The 20008-nt window shown below is 45.6% G+C and overlaps 1 protein-coding gene across 1 annotated transcript in view; it reads left to right on the forward strand.

The window, feature by feature from the left end:
* The window catches only part of PALD1 (phosphatase domain containing paladin 1), a 201787-nt gene that overhangs the window by 170110 nt on the left and 11669 nt on the right, over positions 1 to 20008 (forward strand). Inside the window, exon 19 of the mRNA XM_024201856.2 lies at positions 11058 to 11213. Within this exon, the coding sequence (XP_024057624.2) occupies positions 11058 to 11213 (156 nt within the window). The remainder of the gene's footprint in view (positions 1 to 11057; positions 11214 to 20008) is intronic.

Consider the following 20008-nt stretch of genomic DNA (forward strand, 5'->3'; position numbering starts at 1 on the left):
GGTGGGAGCGGGGGAGGGGGAGGGACTCTGGCTGCTAGAGGCCCTAGTGGCTGCGAGCAGCTGTCAATCAGGCCAGGCGTCCAATCAGACGCGCCGCACAAGGGGAAGGGGGAAGTCCCGGACATTTCTACTTAATTAGAAATCCCCCCCGGACGGCCATTTAACACTGAAAAAGCCGGACATGTCCGGGGAAACCCGGACGGATGGTAACCCTAGCCAACATCCTTGTCATCAGTCAGCACCAATCCCGCTAGTAGTACTTGCACAATTCTCCAGAAAGAAGGAGAAAACCTCAGCAAGCAGATAAATAGGACACATGCTACTTGGCAAGCATATGGAGAGAGAATGATGCAATTAAGTAGAATCAAACTTAGCTTGAAGAGAAGGTTGCTGGAAAAGCAGAAGTCAGTGTAGCTGTACCCTTTGCAGGTTGAGACAGTCCCTAGAGATCGAAGGAAAATTCTTGGTGTTATTTTAAACGTGTGTGGGCGAGAGAGAGACTACATTATTGGTGGCTTTTCAGGGTTGTGGATGTCTGGGAAGCTGTTTATACTTTCACCTAGTGAGGTGTTGCAGGGACCCTGGTGAACAGCAGGAGGATGGGGAGACTGAGCAGAGCCCAGGAGGGGCTAGAGCTGAGCCCAGGGGAAGGGTAGGGCTTGAAGAAAGGTAGAAGAGCCTCTGGAGAGAAGGGCTGTGCCCACCTTAAGGCTGGGACAGAAGCCTTTTATTTTGTGATGTTTGGACTAAGACACCTTGGCAACCAAACCATGCTGATGGCTGAGAGTGCCGTCACAAACAAGGGTGATTGCCGCTCCAAACTCAGCATGCTCTGGGAGTGCACCCTGCTACAATATTGACATTGGTTGAGATTTTCAAACCGGCCTAGGGGATTTGGAGGCCCATGTTGCATAGAGGATAATTGGGCCTCCAAATCCCCTAGTTAGCTTTGACAATTCCTAACTGCTGTCTTTTTTTTTATAGCTGTTTATACCATTTTTATTATGCACCTACTTATGGAGCATGTGACATTGCTTGTGTCAATCGTTAAATAAGAAGTTAATTTCTTATTTAGAAATATTGAACCTATTAAACTGAGATATTTTTCCCTAAATGTTTTACCTGAGCTCATTGGAACTGTATTTCTTGTAATTGACCTGCTTCAGTGCCAGCGTCCATCATTCTGCTATAGCTTGGTTTAGAAAAAGATTTACTATGTGCTTATTGCCATGACTATTTTATATGATACATTCCTGCTCATTACCTGAAATGATCATAACTTCAGGCCTCCCAAGCCTGCTTTCTGAAGCAGGAGACTCCTGAAAAGTAACATTTATCCTGCTGTCCCTCACGATCGCTCTGAGTTCCTGCCAGAGGGAGATTTGAAGTCCTGGCTCTGTGCTAGACTGCAGACGTCACCAGACACCTGCTGTTCCCCCACTCAAGCCAAGGGTCTGAAGCTGTTCTGGCAAAGCCTGCTACTTTCTGGCATGCTGCTCCTCACCAGCCTGCTCCTCTGTTACAGATACCACTGCTCCTTACCTTGCCTCAAACACAAGGCCAGAGGAGGGGAGCCAGCCAGTGGTCACAGCCTTCAGGAGCACTCCTCACTCTAACATAAAAGTACTCTTCTGATCAGTGCGCAGCTCGGACCACGTGTTCCAGCTGGAACATGGAGCACTCAGAGTCTGTGGGAAAGGAGAGGACCAGCACGGGAGGGAAGGGATTCTGACAAAAGCAGGGACGGCAGAAGACAGGGAGAAGTTACTGGGCAACGTAAGTGTGGGCAGAGACATATGTGACCAGAGAGAATTTGATTTGAGGGAGAGAAAAGAAGAAATCACTAGGAGTTAGAGGACAAATGGGGAAAAAATAACAAAGGAAGACCAGTGGAAAGGAAGAAAGGTCTCTAGTCTAGAAAAAGGGAAGAGGATTAATTTTTTGGGAAAAGAGACAGAAGAGAAAACGAAGGAGAAACCAGACAGAAAGGAGGAAGCTGAACACTGAATGAATTGAAGATAGTAATGGAGGAAGAGAATAAAGACATTTAAATAGGAAAGAAAAAGCAGTAAAATTAGTCCACAACTTTTCTGTACTCTTTTCCCCCCTTCCCCCCAGGTTTTTTTGTGTTCCCCTGGCAAACAGCCCACAGCTTCATATATTCTTGGGAAGAGGGATTACAAAATATCTTGGCTGTGGAGGTTTGAGTCCACTGCTTCCAAATTTTACAGTTGGTCATACGGTATATTTGTAAAATAACATACCATAGCAGGTGTGTGCAATTAGAAACAAGAGTTTTCCAGATATGGGTGATTGCTGATTTGCTAAGCAATAAATATTGACTTTTCCTTATCCTGCTGCACAGAATCTAATTCTAAACTGCATAATTCTATAGCATTTGAAAACTACTTTTTGGGTACTCCTCTTATGCTTTTTTATCTGTTAATATTACTAAATGAAAGGCCATTCATCTAATAGGCTATTTTTAAAAATTGACAAGTTTTTCAGATAACCAGTTTTGAATGGAAATGTAATTAAAAGCAAAATTGTCCTCTTGCCTTGAGTATTTAGCACTCCAGCTTCGTACGTACTCTGGTGTTCTTGCTTCCTTGTTTTCCTGTTACTGTTTTTCTCTCAAATATTAATAAATAAAAAGCCTTAAATTAAGGCAACTATTTTGTGTCCTTACTTTAGAGATATGCTCTCCTAATACTCTTCTCAGCTACATATGCTCCTCAGTGTGTAAGTAGACTGTGGAACTCCTTGCCACAGGAGATTGTTGAAGCCATAAATTTAGCAAGATTCAAAGAGGGATTGGATATTTAGATAGCTAACAAGAATATTCAGTTATTACAATTAGTGATTATACATTTTGGAAAGGGTGTTAAATCTCATGCTTCAGGGCTTAAGCCAGCCTCTAACTAGTAGACAGTAGGGGTATGTATAGACTACGAAATTAGGTCAATTTTATAGAAGTCGATTTTTAGAAATCGATTTTATACAGTCGATTGCGTATGTCCCCACTAAGCGCATTAAGTCGGCGGAGTGCGTCCTCACTACAGTGGCTAGCTTCGACTTACGGAGCGGTGCACTGTGGGTAGCTATCCCACAGTTCCCGCAGTCTCCGCCGCCCACTGGAATTCTGGGTTAAGCTCCCAATGCCTGATGGGGCAAAAACATTTTCGCGGGTGGTTTTGGGTACATGTCGTCAGTCTCCCCTCCCTCCATGAAATCAATGGTAGACAATCGTTTTGCGCCTTTTTTTCTGCACAGACGCCATACCACAGCAAGTTTGCAGCCCGCTCAGCTCACCGACACCGCCGCTGTTGTGTCCTGGGTGCTGCTGGCAGCAGATGGTGCAGTAGGTCTGCAAACCATCATCATACACTGCTTCCGCTGCAACTCTGCTCTGCTGCTATTGCCTCGATAGCGAATTTCTCCATGTTTCTGTCATGGGCTCCCGGGTACATGTTTTCTCCTTTGGGAAATGTGCGCGGTGCTAACCGTTGACCTCCACCACTTCTGCTGCAACTCTGCTCTCCTGCAGACCTCATATCACGGCAAGCATGGAGCTGCTCAGCTCACTGCTGCTGCTGTGAGCACTGTAAACACCTCGCGCATTATCCTGCAGTATGTGCAGAACCTGCAAAAGCAGGCGAGGAGGCGATGACAGCGCGATCACGATAGTGATGAGGACATGGACACAGACTTCTCTCAAAGCACGGGCCCTGGCAATTTGGACATCATGCTGTTAATGGGGCAGGTTCATGCTGTGGAACACTGATTCTGGGTCCGGGAAACAAGCACAGACTGGTGGGACCGCATAGTGTTGCAGGTCTGGGATGATTCCCAGTGGCTGCGAAACTTTTGCATGCGTAAGGGCACTTTCATGAAACTTCGTGACTTGCTTTCCCCTGCCCTGAAGCGCAAGAATACCACCATGAGAGCATCCCTCACAGTTGAGAAGCGAGTGGCGATAGACCTCTGGAAGCTTGCAACACCAGACAGCTACTGGTCAGTCGGGAATCAGTTTGGAGTGGGTAAATCTACTGTGGGGGCTGCTGTGATCCAAGTAGCCAATGCAATCACTGAGCTGCTGATATCAAGGGTAGTGACTCTGGGAAATGTGCAGGTCATAGTGGATGGCTTTGCTGCAGTGGGGTTCCCTAACTGTGGTGGGGCGTTCGACGGAACGCATATCCCTATCTTGGGACCGGACCACCTTGGCAGCCAGTACATGAACCGCAAGGGGTACTTTTCAGTGGTGCTGCAAGCACTGGTGGATCACAAGGGACGTTTCACCGACATCAACGTGGGTTGGCCGGGAAAGGTACATGACGCTCGCATCTTCAGGAACTCTGGTCTGTTTGAACAGCTGCAGGAAGGAACTTACTTCCTAGACCAGAAAATTACCATTAGGGATGTTGAAATGCCTATAGTTATCCTTGGGGACTCAGCCTACCCCTTAATGCCATGGCTCATGAAGCCATACACAGGCACCCTGGACAGTAGTAAGGAGCAGTTCAACTATAGGCTGAGCAAGTGCAGAATGGTGGTAAAATGTGCATTTGGACGTTTAAAAGCTCGCTGGCGCAGTTTACTGACTAGGTTAGACCTCAGTGAAACCAATATCCCCATTGTTATTGCTGCTTGCTGTGTGCTCCACAATATCTGTGAGAGTAAGGGGGAGATGTTTATGGTGGGGTGGGAGGTTGAGGCAAATCGCCTGGCGGCCGATTACACACAGCCAGACACCAGGGCAATTAGAAGAGCACAGCTGCACGACTGGCCAGGCTACGGTGTGACAGTTCTCTTTGTTTCTCCTTGATGAAAACCCGCCCCCTTGGTTGACTCTACTTCCCTGTAAGCCAACCAACCTCCCCCCTTCGATCACAACTTTCAGAGGCAATAAAGTCATTATTGTTTCCAAATCATGCATTCTTTATTAATTCATCACACAAATAGGGGGGAAACTTGCAAGGTAGCCCGGGAGGGGTGGGTGAGGAGGGAAGCACCGGGTGGGGTGGTGGATGAGGGGAGGAGGGATGGACAAGGCCACACTACAGTTCAAAACTTATTGAATGCCAGCCTTCTGTTGCTTGGGCAATCCTTTGGGGTGGAGTGGCTGGGTGCCCGTAGCCTCCCCCCCCCCCCATTCTTGGGCATCTGGGTGAGGAGGATATGGAACTTGGGGAGGAGGGCAGGCAGTTATACAGCGGTGTAGCGAGGCAGTGGGATACCCCACAGCCCTGTTGAGGGCCGAACCTCCCCTAACACCAACATGGGCGGATCCACTGGGTCCGGCGCCCGCCCCTCAGAGGTCACGGCCCTCAGAGGACACGGCGCCGACCCGGAAGTATAAAAGCCCGCCTGCAGAGCTCAGTGGAGAACAAGCCGGCGGAGAGAGCAGACGTCTGTGGCCGAGCTCCCGCTTGGGAGACAGCAGCAGGCCGCGACCGGTCTGCTGACTCACCAGGCCAGCCAAGCCTACCCCTCACCCGGTACCCTGAGGAGGACTGGCCAAGCCTGCCCCTTTCCAGTTACCCCAAGGAGGAGCCGAGCCTGCCCCTTTCCAGCTATCCCGAGGAGGAGCCGAGCCTGCCCCTTTCCAGCTATCCCGAGGAGGAGCCGAGCATACCCTTCGCTACCTACCCGGAGGAACCGATGCTGGTGGAGAGCACCGAGGACACTAGTCTGGCCCAGGTACCCTACGAGGGGGAGTGTGGAAGTAGCCCGGGGGCAGCCGACCTCAGTCTGGCTGCAGCGCTGCCAGAGCCTATGTCAGTGTGTTGCGGCCAGGATCCCCACTGACAGCAGTGAGTTTCCGCTGCTGCTAGGGCCCCGGGCTGGGACGCAGTGGAGTGGGAGGGCCTGCGTCCCCCCTGCCACCCTTGGGTGGCAAACTCCCCCTTTCTCCTGGCCTAGAGAGGCTGGAACCTCTTGCTCCTTGACTCAGCCCCTGCTTAAGGGCCTGGGTTCCTGACCGACTGTTTGATTGCTGCCCCGCCCTGACCTAGGGCCTGGGCTGCTACAAACATTGACTCAGCCCCTGCTTAAGGGCCTGGGTTCCCAAACTATTGACTCAGCCCCTGCTTGAGGGCCTGAGCTCCAGACTGCGTGGTTGCTGCCCCGCCCTGATTGAGGGCCCGGGGCTTTTTCTGACCTATTGGCTCAGCCCCTGCTTAGGGGCCTGAGTCCCTCACCGTGTGTTTGCTGTCCCAGACTGCCGCTGGACCAGGACTGACGGCAGACCAGAGCGAGGCGGTGGGATACCCCACAGCCCCGCTGAGGGCCGAACCTCGGCGGAGACCATTACAAGCGGGTGTAGCGGCGGTCTGTGCTCCTGTTGCCTTTCCTGCCGCTCCACCAGTCGCCTGAGCATGTCGGTTTGCTCCCCCATTAGCCTCAGCATTGCATCTCAGTGTGCTCCTCCCTCCTCTCATCACGTTCATTTAACGTTTCCTGGACTCTGCCATTGTTTGCCTCCACGCATTCTGCTGAGCTCTTTCAGTACGGGAGGACTGCATGAGCTTTGAGAACATCTCGTCGCGAGTGCATTTTTTTCGCCCTCTAATCTGCGCTAGCCTCTGGAATGGAGATGATAGGGGGAGTGTAGAAACATTTGTAGCTGCGGGAGGGAAAAAAAGGGAGAGTAGTATTTTAAAAGATACATTTTAGAGAACAAAGGGTAGACTATTTCACACAGAATCAAGCGATTCACATTACAAGCACATGTGGTTTTGCTACAAGGTCGCATTTTGCCTCTTATATTGAGTGCCTGCTGGTTTGGTGTGAGACATCACATACACTCAGCTGGGCAACAAAATTCGGCTTGCGGGCAGCCATGGTAAGGCAAAGGGTTTCGGTTTCTTCAACCTTCATAACATGTGGGAACAGTTTCAAACAGCAGCGCCCTCCTTTCCCATACCAAGCAAAGCCCGTTGGGTTGGCCATTTAAAAGGAGGGGCTGCGGCTTCAGGTGAATGTGCAGCACAATCCATCCCCCCCCCCCCAATTTTCTAGAATGATCGCTTCACCCTTTTCCCCCTCCTCCCCCTCTTCCCCTCCCCCCCTCAACGTGGCTAGTATCGGGGAAGATCCTAGTCAGCCAAACGTGAACAGCTCAGCATGAACGGGCCTCCCCCCACTGCATGGCTAACAGCGGGGATGATTTATTTTCAGCCAAAGGCAAACAGCCAAAGCCCGGGTCCATTCGCTGCAAAGTTTTGTTCTGCAATGATTCCAGACTACTTGATACTGGCTTGGCGTGGTAAATTAATCATTAAACACGCTTGCTTTTAAACCCTGTATTCTATTTACAAAGGTACACTCTCACCAGAGGTGCCTTCTCTGGCTTCATGGTCCGGGAGCTCGCCTTGGGAGGGCTGGGAGGGTATTGGCTCCAGGGTGATGAACAGTTCCTGACTGCCGGGGAGAAGGGATTCTCCACTTGCCTGCTATGCGCTATCCTCAACCACCTCCTCCTCCTCATCTTCAAACTCCTCATCCCTGTTGCATGAGACTCCCCCCTTGCGGGCGTCCATGGACAGTGGTGGGGTAGTGGTAGGGGCCACCCCCAAAATTGCATGCAGCTCATCATAGAAGCGGCATGTATGGGGCTCTGACCCGGAGCGACCGTTTGCATCCTTTGTTTTTTGGTAGGCTTGCCTCAGCTCCTTAACTTTCACACGGCACTGCTGTATATTCCTGTTGTAGCATCTGTCCATCATGCCCTTAGAGATTTTGGCAAATATATTGGTATTTCATCTTTTGGAAGGGAGTTCTGCCTGCACGGATTCTTCTCCCCATACAGCGATCAGATCCAGTACCTCCCGTTCGGTCCATGCTGGAGCTCTTTTGCGATTCTGGGACTCCATGGTCACCTGTGCTGATGAGCTCTGCATGGTCACCTGTGCTGATCAGCTCGCCACGCTGGCCAAACAGGAAATTAAATTCAAAAGTTCGTGGGGCTTTTCCTGTCTACCTGGCCAGTGCATCTGAGTTGAGAGTGCTGTCCAGAGCGGTCACAATGGAGCACTCTGGGATAGCTCCCAGAGGCCAATACCATCGAATTGCATCCATACTACCCCAAATTTTGACCCAGCAAGGTTGATTTTAGCGCTAAACCCCTTGCCGGGGAGGACCACAGAAATCGATGTTAAGAGCCCTTTAAGTCAACAAAACAGGCTTGGTCGTGTGGATGGGTGCAGAGTTAAATCGACCTAACGCTGCTAAATTCGACCTAAACTCGTAGTGTAGACCAGGACTAGGATGAAACCTAATGTGTATGTGTTGGGGAGTAGATCATCTCACATCCGCAGGGTTCTTACATCTTCCTCTGAAGCATCTGGTACTGGCCATTGTCAAGATACTGGACTAGATGGACCTCGGGTCTGATCCAGTCTCGCAGTTCCTAATATTGCCATTTTGGTTTGTTTTTTTCCCAGCACTCTATTGAGGAGATGCTATTTGTAGACCTGTTCTGGATTTTCTTTTAATAGTTTGACGTCTCTATCTCAAACTTCCTCTTAAGCTTGCTCATCAGCTGATTGACTGTTGTGCCACTTCTTTGTTTTGATGCTGGTGTAGTGGACCAGAGTGATAGGGAACATCATTCTTTGTCTGTCAGTCTTGACTTGCATTCATCTTGGAAATAATAGTAGTTTTATTTTTCTATTGATATAGATCTCTGTGTGGCTCTCACAAGCTCTGGACCCTTCTTGAATTAGCTATTTTGAATGTAGAAGGAACTAGTGTCGACTTACAGTGTGGTATTCAAGGGGAACACAGGCAGGGTCTTCTGAGAGCTCAGCAAGAAATTGTGAATCAAAGAGCAGACACCTGCAAATCCATGTCTCCCTTAGTCACTGCTGTGGTATAGTCAGATTAGGGACAGGAGGTGAGGAAGAGCCAGCCCTCAGTTGCCTAGTAGCTATAGCCATTCAAAAATAGGACAGCCATAACAAAGACAGGGTATAGTTTGCAGTCTGGTGAGGCAGGGAATGCCTATTCCTGGACCTTCTCTATATTACACGTGTGCCCACAAGCACACACATAGCAATACCTTTTCTATTTTTGAGGGCTACATCTTAAAGAGGAGCTCTTCATACAGTTGAAGCCACAGTTTAATGACAGCTTGAATTGCCAAGCTAAACCAGGAATGATTTTCAAGTACTTACTTATTTTTGTCACCAGCAGAAGGCTGATTGGGCCTTTCTTCAGAAATACTCCATTCTAGGATGATTTCAAGGAGCACTAAGGTGTCCTAAAGGTCAAGACAGACTGAGGTCTCAAGTCATTAATGGAGCAGATATAAAGGGCCACAGACTCAGAAAGCAAAGGCTAATGTGCACTTGTAAAAACATTCCTTTACACCTGGGCCCACGTTTGCACATGTAAGTATGGAAACTAACTCAATGCGAGCAGGATTGGGGCTCACGTTTCATAGTGTTCTTAAACTTTAAAAGGTGGTTAGGCTACGTTGTCTTTCATTCCCATGGATGCTTTTGAAGCAGCCCATGATTTAAACACAATGAATAGTTTTCTTTGTTTTGTACAGGGAGCAGAAAATTAGTTTTTTTGTGGGTGGCCTGCGGTGGGGTGGGCTCGTTGACGTACAGGAAGCCTAGGGCTTTATGTATATTGAATCTACCTGAGACTGCTCTTCAACTTCATTTTTTGATACAAGTATTGTGCAATCACTTGTTACATTTGTTGTTGCCAAGGAGACATAGTGTGATGCCACTTTAAAAAAAGAAACAACAAAACTTAAATGTGTTGACTCCTCTGCTTTGTGTCTTCCTGTCTTGGAGAGACATAACCCTTTAAGAGAGGAAAATCTGATCATAAAGTACTTTTTTTCAACGGCATAATAGCCTATCAAAAAATGGGCAAGCAGAACCAGGACAGGCACTCGATAGGGCAGCAAGGGAAGGGATATAGTACTTAATGAGCAGGGAGATTTGTCCAATAAGAACGTAATAGCTGACCTGGTCAAGGAAAGCAAGGACTCTTCTACAGAGATTTACAGGGATTTATACCAGCATGATGTGGAAAGACCAATGAGAAATAGTGAGCGAATCCTTGGACTGGTGTTGCTGGATAATAGGCCAGAACTGCTGTGGATTATGGTGTGAACAGAATGTGTTCCAGGAAGTAAAATCTATCTGGTGTGCAGTAGTGTTGAGGAATCACAATACATGGAAGAGCTTTAACAAAAAAAGTGAAACTAAAAATAAACTTCTCCCCCATTCTTGTAAACATTGGTTTGCCCTATGGTGGGAAGGTGAGGTTGAAGAACCAGCACAATTCTTCTTCCTGGGCATTTGGAGACTGGGGATGGTGGAGAGATTTGTGCTCATGTAGGAATGTTGTGATAAACTCCTTCAGGGGGACTTCACTGACAGACAAGATGATGTGAGGAAAGGCTCTTGGTTTTATGCAACTTGTTCCCCAGTGTGATAGATTCTTTATGGCTTCACACCTCCCACCAAATTATGGGAACTTCTACTTGGAGAAAGCCTCACAGGATAGATACCAATGGATATTAAAAGGGGAATATCTCAACTGTAGGAATATTCTTAAAGGGGAAGGAGACCTTTTTTGCAGTATGTCATTTGCTAAAGGGGAGAAGAACCCCTCAGTGATGGACTATTTTTAAAAAGTAGAGGGCATTCTGATCCTTGTGGAATTGCTGAACTGAAAGCCTAAAATGTTATGATAAGGGGTGCCTTAAGTACAGGCTGAGATTCCAGTGATTAATTTCTTAAAGGTCCCCCAATAAACTAAAGCTAACTGTACTCTTCCCTTCCACAGAAATAGAAATAACCATATAATGTAATTTCGATGATATTCCTTGCTCTTGACTATTTTATCCAGATGAAGAAATAATGTACTCTTATTTCTTATAGCTACCCTACCCCTCCTGCTTACCTCAGCTCAGAATTAGGCCCATGGTATATAGATCTTTGTTTTCAGTGCATTCTTGTATGTGGTGTTTGTTTGGAATCAGTGGTGGTGACTTTAAATCATTCCAAGTATATCATCCTTCATTTCAGGGGAAAACAGCCAAGGACGAGAAGGAAATGCGGACGTTGCAACTGAGGAGCCTACAGTATTTGGAACGATACATCTATCTGATCCTGTTCAATGCCTACCTGCATCTGGAGAAGAAGGACTCTTGGCAGAGGCCATTCAGTGTCTGGATGCGTGAGGTAAGAATTCTCCCAGCCCCCACAGTTAGCACTGTGGAAGAGAAATCAACTGCATTGAGTGTGTATTAATGGGGCCTACATTCAATCCTGCATTTGTATTGGTGAGGAAATGACGATTGGCTCAGGCAGCTGATTTTTCTGATTACCAGTGTATTCATGACCAAAGTTTTCACCAAAGCAGTATTTCATAAACCTGTTCTTCTCTCATGTTTGCAATGGACCTCAGAAATGGCTCACCTTTGTATATCGGGTTTACATGCTAGCTCATCCACAAATCAAATTCAGTTTGGCTGAATGCTGAAAAACTATTGCCTGGAAGGGGACTGGCAATTTCTGAATATGGAAAAAGACCCACTTGACTTACTGTATAGACTAGGTGCAGACCAATAGAAGACTTCTCTCCAGTCCTTTCTCTTGGACCACTTCAACCAAATAAAGAAGCCAAATGATATAATTTAAAACCTGTTTCAAATGTATTGCTAGTGACACAATTGCTTTATCAGATAGTATCAGCAATACACAATCCCAGTATACAGCAGCACATATTGGTCCTTATCTGGATAGAAATTGTTAATGTAAATGGAAAAACCTTTTAGGCACATGGGAGGTAAGCTTCCTATCTGACCTAGTGAAGTGTATACTTGAAAAACTTCCATGAGAATGTATGCCCCAGAGTGTGGGTGCTTAGCTGAATTTATCCAAACCTTTGGTCCCTTAGTGTTCACCCTTTCCCCACAATAGGCCCTGGTCAGCTGTGCCTTCCACTCCAGCTGCAGAAGTAGTCCTGCCATTGCAAGCGAGAAGGGGCAGGGATGATAGGGTGAGTGTAAGGACCTCCCCCAATTTCCTCCCTCTAAGAAACTTTATGAAAACCTCACAAACATGTATGTACTTTGGGTACATTCATTTCAAGGGATTGTGGTGATGGTTTGGGCTGGACCTTGGGTGGGGTTTTTTTGTTTTGTTTTTTTGGGGGGGAGAGGGGGCATTGCGTTTTTATTTTTAACTGAACCCTGCTTTGAGGTTCCAATGACTAGTACTACAGATAATAAAGTAATCCTGCCATTTTGTGATAAAATTACCCACAAGAGCAACTCTTTATTTGTTACTTGTGTTTTTCACATTCATCCAGGGCCTCATTTCTACTTCCTCATTGTCAACAATTGCTCACAGCTACTAGCTCTTCACCTTGCCTCCACTCCGAGTTTTCACAGAAAGAAACACAGACCTCCTAGAAACTGTTCACTTGCAGTCACATGTTGCTGTAAATCCAGAATGGGTTGTTGCGACTGCAGTCCTGGATTTATTCTCATGGAAAACGGCTGTTTTCTTCTTTTGAGCCATGGTTCACAGGATGTCCAGATTAGTATCTGAATGAGCACTTGTGTTATGATGGCCAATGCTGTGTCACACCATTTGCATCTTCATGTCTCGACGCAGTGTCCTGATAGGGTGATACAATATGATCATGTCACGATTCCTCAAATAGCTTTTGGGCTCTGCAATTATCCTGTAGCATAGGCACACAGGGTGTGGGACTAGCCATGAATCTGAGGATGGATGGTAACTCAAACACATGAGCCGTGACCAAAGAAAAAAACTCAAACCCTTTCAAGAAAGTTTTAGACATTTCAGCTGGTATATACAAGTCCCATTTCTTTTGGCCATCCAGAATCCTGCTGTGAGCCTGAATGTTTGGTATTGTTTAGTGTGCTGATAAGATGGCAAGTGGCCCTTTTATGGAAATTTCCTAATTTTAAATTGAATCTCCCAAGCACTGCTGCTTTCTCAATTTCACTCATTCAAACAGGAGGTTTAGGGGCCTCCTAACTATTTTGTCTTCAGTCATGTTTAAAACTACTGGCTACCTATTTAAATAGCAACATTTTGGGCTGGAAGGAGATCTTGCAGCCCATCTAGTTCCTCCACCTATCTGTCTGCTTTGTTGCCCTGTAATCATAGAATATCAGGGTTGGAAGGGACCTCAGGAGGTCATCTAGTCCAACCCCCTGCTCAAGGCAGGACCAATCTCCAGACAGATCTTTACCCCGGTTCCCTAAATGGCCCCCTCAAGGATTGAACTCACAATCCTGCGTTTAGCAGGCCAATGCTCAAACCACTGAGCTATTCCCCCCCCATGCCGGTTTCACTTTCACTCCTGTTTTGAATGTTCCCAGTTACATCCTCTGTTCCTCCCTCTGATTGTACCTGTCCTACATACTAAGTATTCCCGAACTCCCACAAGTCCCTGCCTTTTTTTATCTACAGTTCATACCCTCTTTTTTGGAGTCATCCTGTGATTCAGTCCAACCTGTGATGCATCCCACACTTCAATTTAAACCTGAATTAGATTAACTGAACCCTATTCTGGGCAGCTGGCACTGTTTGCATTGTTAGAAAAACGGAAGGCAATTATGGTTTGGCAGTGCATGGATTCCCTGAAATTTCCCGTCTTTACTCCTCTCGCCTCCATGTTGTAGCCAGTTCACTGTCCTTCTAGAGAAATAGGAGAGGATGGCATTCATTTTAGTACCCATCAGCATCATGCTTTGATCAGTCAGAGGTCACTGCTGAGTGATGCTAGTTACCCCCCTCCCTGCCTTCATCCTATCTGAGATGAAGTGCATCACAGCATTCGCAAGCTCAGATCTATGTGAGAAAGTTGCGCCAATTTATTGAAGGTGTGATTTTTTTTTTTCAACTGATTTAGTTAAACTGGTCCAAAAGGCTATGTGCATGTTCTTAGTGTGGTGTACACCAGGCTTATTTTGGTTTAGCTTAAAACCGTTAGGAATCAGTTTAACTAAACCAAAACAAGTGTGCCTACACAGGGTTTTGCACAAGTTTAATTATATCACTCTTTAAAAATATATCTTCTATCATTGCCACCGTTTAACATCCTAGCACTGGTACTGCGAGATTTCTTGATGTTCATCACCAGTGCAAATTCCTGGCATCACTGGGACAATCAGTACAAGTGTAGAAATGTGAAAAACAGAAGCCATCTTCTTTTCCAAATGGCCTGTGTGGATACCTGGAAAATTTGATCTCTTTGCTGCATTTAAGGTTGTTGACAAATTAGAAAGTGTTCAGAAAAGAACTACAAGAATTATTTATAGTTTAGAAAAACTGCCTTTCCAGTGAGACATGAAAGAAGCAGCTCAGTCTATTTAGCTTAACAAAGAGATGGTAAAGTGATTATTTGATCATGATCGATAAGTACTACATGTAGAGAAAATTTCTGATAGTAGAGGGTTCTTTAATTCACAGGCAAAGGCATAACAATTTCCACTGTCTTGAAGTTAAAGCAAGACAAATTCAGACTAGAAGTAAAACATGTATTTTTAACAGTGAGGGTAGTTAACCATTAGAACAGCTTACATAGGGATCTGGTTTGTTATGTTACTTAATTTTTTTAATAAAGTTTAGATATCCTTCTAAAAGATGTGCTCTAGATCAACCAGAAGTTATGGGCTTAATGTAGGAATCACTGGGTGAAATTCTATGGCCTGTGTTATGCAGGAGGTCAAATTAGATTATCTTCACGTCTCTTCTGGCCTTAAATCTATGGATGAAATCCTGGCCCCATTGAAATCAATGGGAGTTTTGCCATTGGCTTCAATCAGGTCAGCATTTCATCCTGTGAATTACTGCCACTATGACATTGCTCCTTCCTCCCTGCCCAGTGCACAATTACCTTGGAAGAAGAATAATTTTGTCTTTAAGGTAAAATAATGAGTATTTTTCTGTTTCTTTATTAACCCATAGTTTTCCCATAGTACAAATCTGAAAGCAGTATCACCCATTGTACTGAAACATACAACTCAGAGCTCATCTATATGTTTGCAAACTAGAGCCTCGATGGGGCTGGAGTATACGAAAAGTGCTCCATTCAAAAATTCTCTGGGTGGTGTCAAATGAAAGTAAGTAACTAAGTGAAGGTGTCCAAGCTGAATGCATTAGTGTTCACACCTAGACCAGCTCTTAAAAGGTGACCTGGGAAGGGGAAAAATTGGGCTTGTGCTCTCCTTACTGAAGTAATGTATGACGGAAGTCTGAAAGCTTTTGTGTGTAGGAGGGAGGGGATTGAAGAAGATGGCAGGTTTCTGCTTTTTTAGCCTCCCCCCCTCCCCCCCATTTTGTTTAGGCATTAGAAATTCAGGTCTTGTCTGCCCTGGCAGACTATGATGACTGAAGAACTGGTGAAATAACATCACAAAAGTCAAGTGTGTGAAAAGTAAGCAATTGAGAGGTGAAGGGAATTTTAGTCAGTGTTTAAAATTTTCTTAGTTGGGAACTTTAAGTTACATTCCTTTGTCTGTATTTAGACACCTAAATAAGTATATAGATTTTCAGTGGTGTTGGCCACATAACAGCTCCACTGAGATCCATAGGAACTGCTGAATGCTCAGCACCTTTTGGAAAATCTGGCCTCTGATTTAGGTACTTAAATAACTTTAGGCCCCTACTTTCTTTTAAAATTTGACCTTTTAAATTTTTTGTAACACCTCTTTAGAATCAATGACTAACGAACATTTTAGATAAAGGATGTCTTTTTGTTAGTGTCAAAAACTGCACCCTTTCCATTAGGTGTTTGAGCTTACAGTAACCATACTGTGAGGGCTAGACTACTTAAGACAGTGCAGCTGGGCCACTGTAGTGCTTCAGTGCAGACACTAACTACGCTGACGGGAGGGCTTCTCTTGTCAGCCTAGGTACTCCGCCTCCCTGAGAACCAGTCTACTAGTGCTGTCTACCCTGGGGTTGGGTAGATTAACAGCATGGCTCAGGGGTGTGGATTTTTCACACCGACCTAATTTCCTAGTATAGACCAGGCCTGAGACCCTAGAGGGCTCTCCAACGAGGGAGAGGTAGACTTGCAATCACTGACATTTCTGAGGTAAAAATCAAACAGAAAACAATTATTTAACCACCCCCCCCAACAAACAGAAAGTTAGGTTCTCCCTTACTACATCATAAAGATGTTAAACATGGATACAAGCCCAATTTTTTTAAAAAAGAGCACACTTTTGCAGATCACCTTGACTCCTAGTCAGAAGTGATTATTCCTGGTGAACCTTTTGAAGTTATGAAAACTGTCTTTGGAAGTAGGGAATGGACAATATAAATAATAAATTCACCCCCACTCCACAAACTAGACCAAACCATGCTCTGTCTTTGGTGCTGGGACATTGGTTTCTGCATCTGAAATATCAAGGTCCCTCTTGGGGAATGGTTATATTCCAGTGGTAATTGCCATGATTGAGACAGCTGCTGTCAGATGGGAATAGCTGAAGGGTATGCATATATTGTGAAGCCTGTGAATTCTGGACTCAGATTGCCCCCATCCTTCTCCCTTTTTCTTTCCTCCTTCTGCCTCTTAGCTGCCATGGTTTCTCTGCACGGGGGAGATTTTTGCAGGAATTTACTAGTGTACCCTTTTGTTTTTTCCTGCTGTCTCCACACACTGAACTTCAGAATGTCTGGCTTCTGGGTTACCGTTGATGTGTTAATCTCAGTCCGTGGTTTGGTCAGATGGACGTGCACAGAAGAGAATGGAATTTTTGTGCATTCTTGATAGATTACTGCTGATTTGTCAGCTTTTGCAGCTTTGATGTTTTGCTTGCTCGTTTTTCTTTACTGAAGTGAGTTTAGCAACAGTAAGAAGAGAATTTGTTCATATATGTACTGGAAAAAGTAGCCAGAGGGAGCTCCTCTCCCTGGAGTAATAACTGGACCACTTTTGCCATCCTTACCAAGGGACAGGAGAGTGAAAATATCCCAAATAATCTTATGATGTTGATTTGATAATGTCACCACTAAATCCACTGCTTTGCCTGTAAGGGTGCCATGGGAGGGAAACTTGCTGCAGGGATATTTCTGCTACCGCTAGTCGAGTGCTTTTTGGACTAAGCTAAAGGAGACTTAGCATATTTTGATGATGGGAGGAGCTACTCACTAACTGGCTTTTGATTTCTAGCAAGGACTTCCATGAGAAAGTTTGGGATGGATGCAGGCTAGGATGTGGGGATAATTAAAGTGTTTGTCCCACCTTTTTAGAGCTAAGAAATAATTGTATACATTTGCGTTGTGTGGCCATAATTGCAGAGATATCTTTGTTGTGCGGAACCATGTTATCTGACTCTTGGATCTGGCAAGTCTGGAGTTTTCTGTGGTAGCACCACAGCATCCTGCATTAGTGGGCCGCTTGGGAGCATCTTGAGCTATTTCTTTCAAGAGTTTGAGCAGATATCCGACAACCAGGCACAACTCTACAACAATCTAATATAGTGGGTACCCCTAAAGGTCAAAACTCGCTAACCTCAATTTCTCTTTTTGTGTATCTGGGGGGTCATGGCCACAGCTAGCATGGAGGGAGGTCCAAGTCCCAGCCTCCCAGGATAGTGTGGAAATATGGTGTGTATTGTATCTTAATTTTAAAAACCTGAGTATTGGATAGGAAGGAAACTAAGGACCCATCTATCATACAACTAGGTGTTTGCAAATATTCTGAGAACACCTTTATCTGTTAGGTGTGTTTGTAACCATTTGTGGCCCACAACAGCATTTTTCACAACACAACCATGTGTCATCTGAGTTTGTGTATCCACACCTACAACACTGGTTAATGATGTTTGCACCTGTGCCTGCTGGGAAAATCTGAGCAGCTATCCTATATTGCCTCAGAACATGCACAGAGTGGTATCAGCAGCACATGCAGCAGTTTGCTCTGGGATGTCCTGCCTAACTGCTTACACAGGCATAGGTATAGGGTCTCATTCACATGGCAAAACAGGTTACAGGAACACACATGTGCTGGCTTAGGCCCCTTGCAAGGGTGAAACATGGTGAGTTGCCATGGTTACAAACTGAGTAGAGACTAACCACTAACTGGTTACAAACGTAGTTAAAAATTGAATTGCAGACAACGCTTTAATCATAACTTTGGGGTGATGGGGTTTGGCAACACCCCTGTTTACCTCTTCAGATCATGGCTTCATATGTGCATGTGTGTGTATATATAAAAATGTTTGTAACATGAATTTCCATTTCTTCTGCATGCATTTTCTGCTGCTTCTCTTTCCTGGCTTATACATGTGGCGAGTATCCTTAGAGGTTAATAGCTTTCTTGTCCTGGAAGTAGTTTTTCGATTAAGATGATTTTATCTTTTGTCTGCCAGGAGTTTTGTTAATGGGGCCTTTCTAGGGTAACTTTCTTTCAGCACACAGCATAGGTGTACCCCCCCCTTCCCTCGCACCCATAAAATAACGCACACTAAAAATCCCGAAACCCTCCCTCCCCCCAAATGTTACTGTTGAAAACGAAGCCCCGGTAGTTTGAAATGGCTTGGCTATTTGTACCTCTCTAAACAAACAGAACAGGAAACAATACAACTCTTCAAACAAGTCTGGGCTGGGTCAAGTCTCTAGGGGATGAGGTCATGTTGAGGAAATGAGGGAGATAGAGTGCAATCCATTAAACTGAAAGGATGCTTGTTGGGGCAGTGAGGCAGAGACAGGCTGCTTCTTTCTTTTTTTCCCCCCTTCCCCTTCTCTCTTTTTTATGAGGTATTAAACTGCCCCTTGAAAGCATTCTCCTCCTCCCCATTATTCTCAGGCACAAAGGGCTTTTTGAGGCTTCTCCTTTATCAGGACTTTGGCATCTCTCATATCCAAGCAATCAACTCTTTCTGTGCAGCAGTTCTACTCATTTGACGCAGGGAAGCTTTTGTAGATGCATGCAAAGGTTGGTTGAGTTGGTGCACTCTCCACATCTCTCAATACAGAGATTAAACTTGTGTGTGTGTGGAATGTAAGGGGGTGGAGGGGTTAGCTGAACTGCACATTTGTACAAGCTCTGCAGAGGTAGGCAGTCCAGGAAGTCCCAGTGCACTTAAACATAAAACTCAAACAACATTATTTCATTTGCCTAGAATTAAGATTACTCATGTGCAACTCTCAGTAACACAGTCAATGGAAATCAAGAAAATCACTGGTCAAGGCAACCTTCATTCATGTGCTTTAACCCTCCACAATCAATATAAGTTGGAAGTGTAAGAAGGGAGCTCACTGTGGAAGTGAGGGGTCTGGGTGGGCGTTTGGGTGTTAAAGGCTCTTAGATGTCCCCCATCACTGTAGAATGGGCATGGATCAGCGTTCATGTCATGCTCCCAGTCAGTACCTGGCCCGGGCCAGGGAAGCTGATGATCCAATCAGCGGACCAAATTTGGGGATGAATCCTGGTCACGTGCCACCTGACACATGTTGCGCATATGCTAAGAAGACTGTAGAATCAGAGCACCTGTAATACCAACATTGATGCATCCTCCACACATGTAACAAATGCTCTGTTAACATCTTAAACTGTCACATGATGCTCAAATCCTACATCTTAAACCCAAGTTAGAATTCTTTTCAAACATGTAAATGACGGCTCCTAGCCGCAGGAGCTGAAAGGGAGCAAACTCCATTCTGCTTCCTTGACCAGTTTAATCTTTTGGCATCCAGGTGGTCAGACTTCCCATGGTGATGTAGCATGATAGGATGTCATGAATTCTGCCAGCAAGAGTTAACTGGGACAAACTAAAAGGGTGATCGGGAGAAATATGCTAAATATGAAGCAGCATATTTGTCAATTTTCTCCCTCCTCCACTGTTTTCTGTAGCAGACTGTTGTTCTCGCTTCACGCAGTTGTACCCATTGCAGTGTGAATGTACCCCATTGGACTTCCCACCTGGGGAGTTAAATTTAAAGCTAAAAAGTTAAATATTCTGGCAAATTTCAGCCCTCTCCCA

The sequence above is a fragment of the Terrapene carolina genome, unplaced genomic scaffold (assembly GCF_002925995.2).
Source record: "Terrapene carolina triunguis isolate 2854851 unplaced genomic scaffold, T_m_triunguis-2.0 Scaffold95, whole genome shotgun sequence".
NCBI classification, from domain to species: Eukaryota; Metazoa; Chordata; order Testudines; family Emydidae; genus Terrapene; species Terrapene triunguis.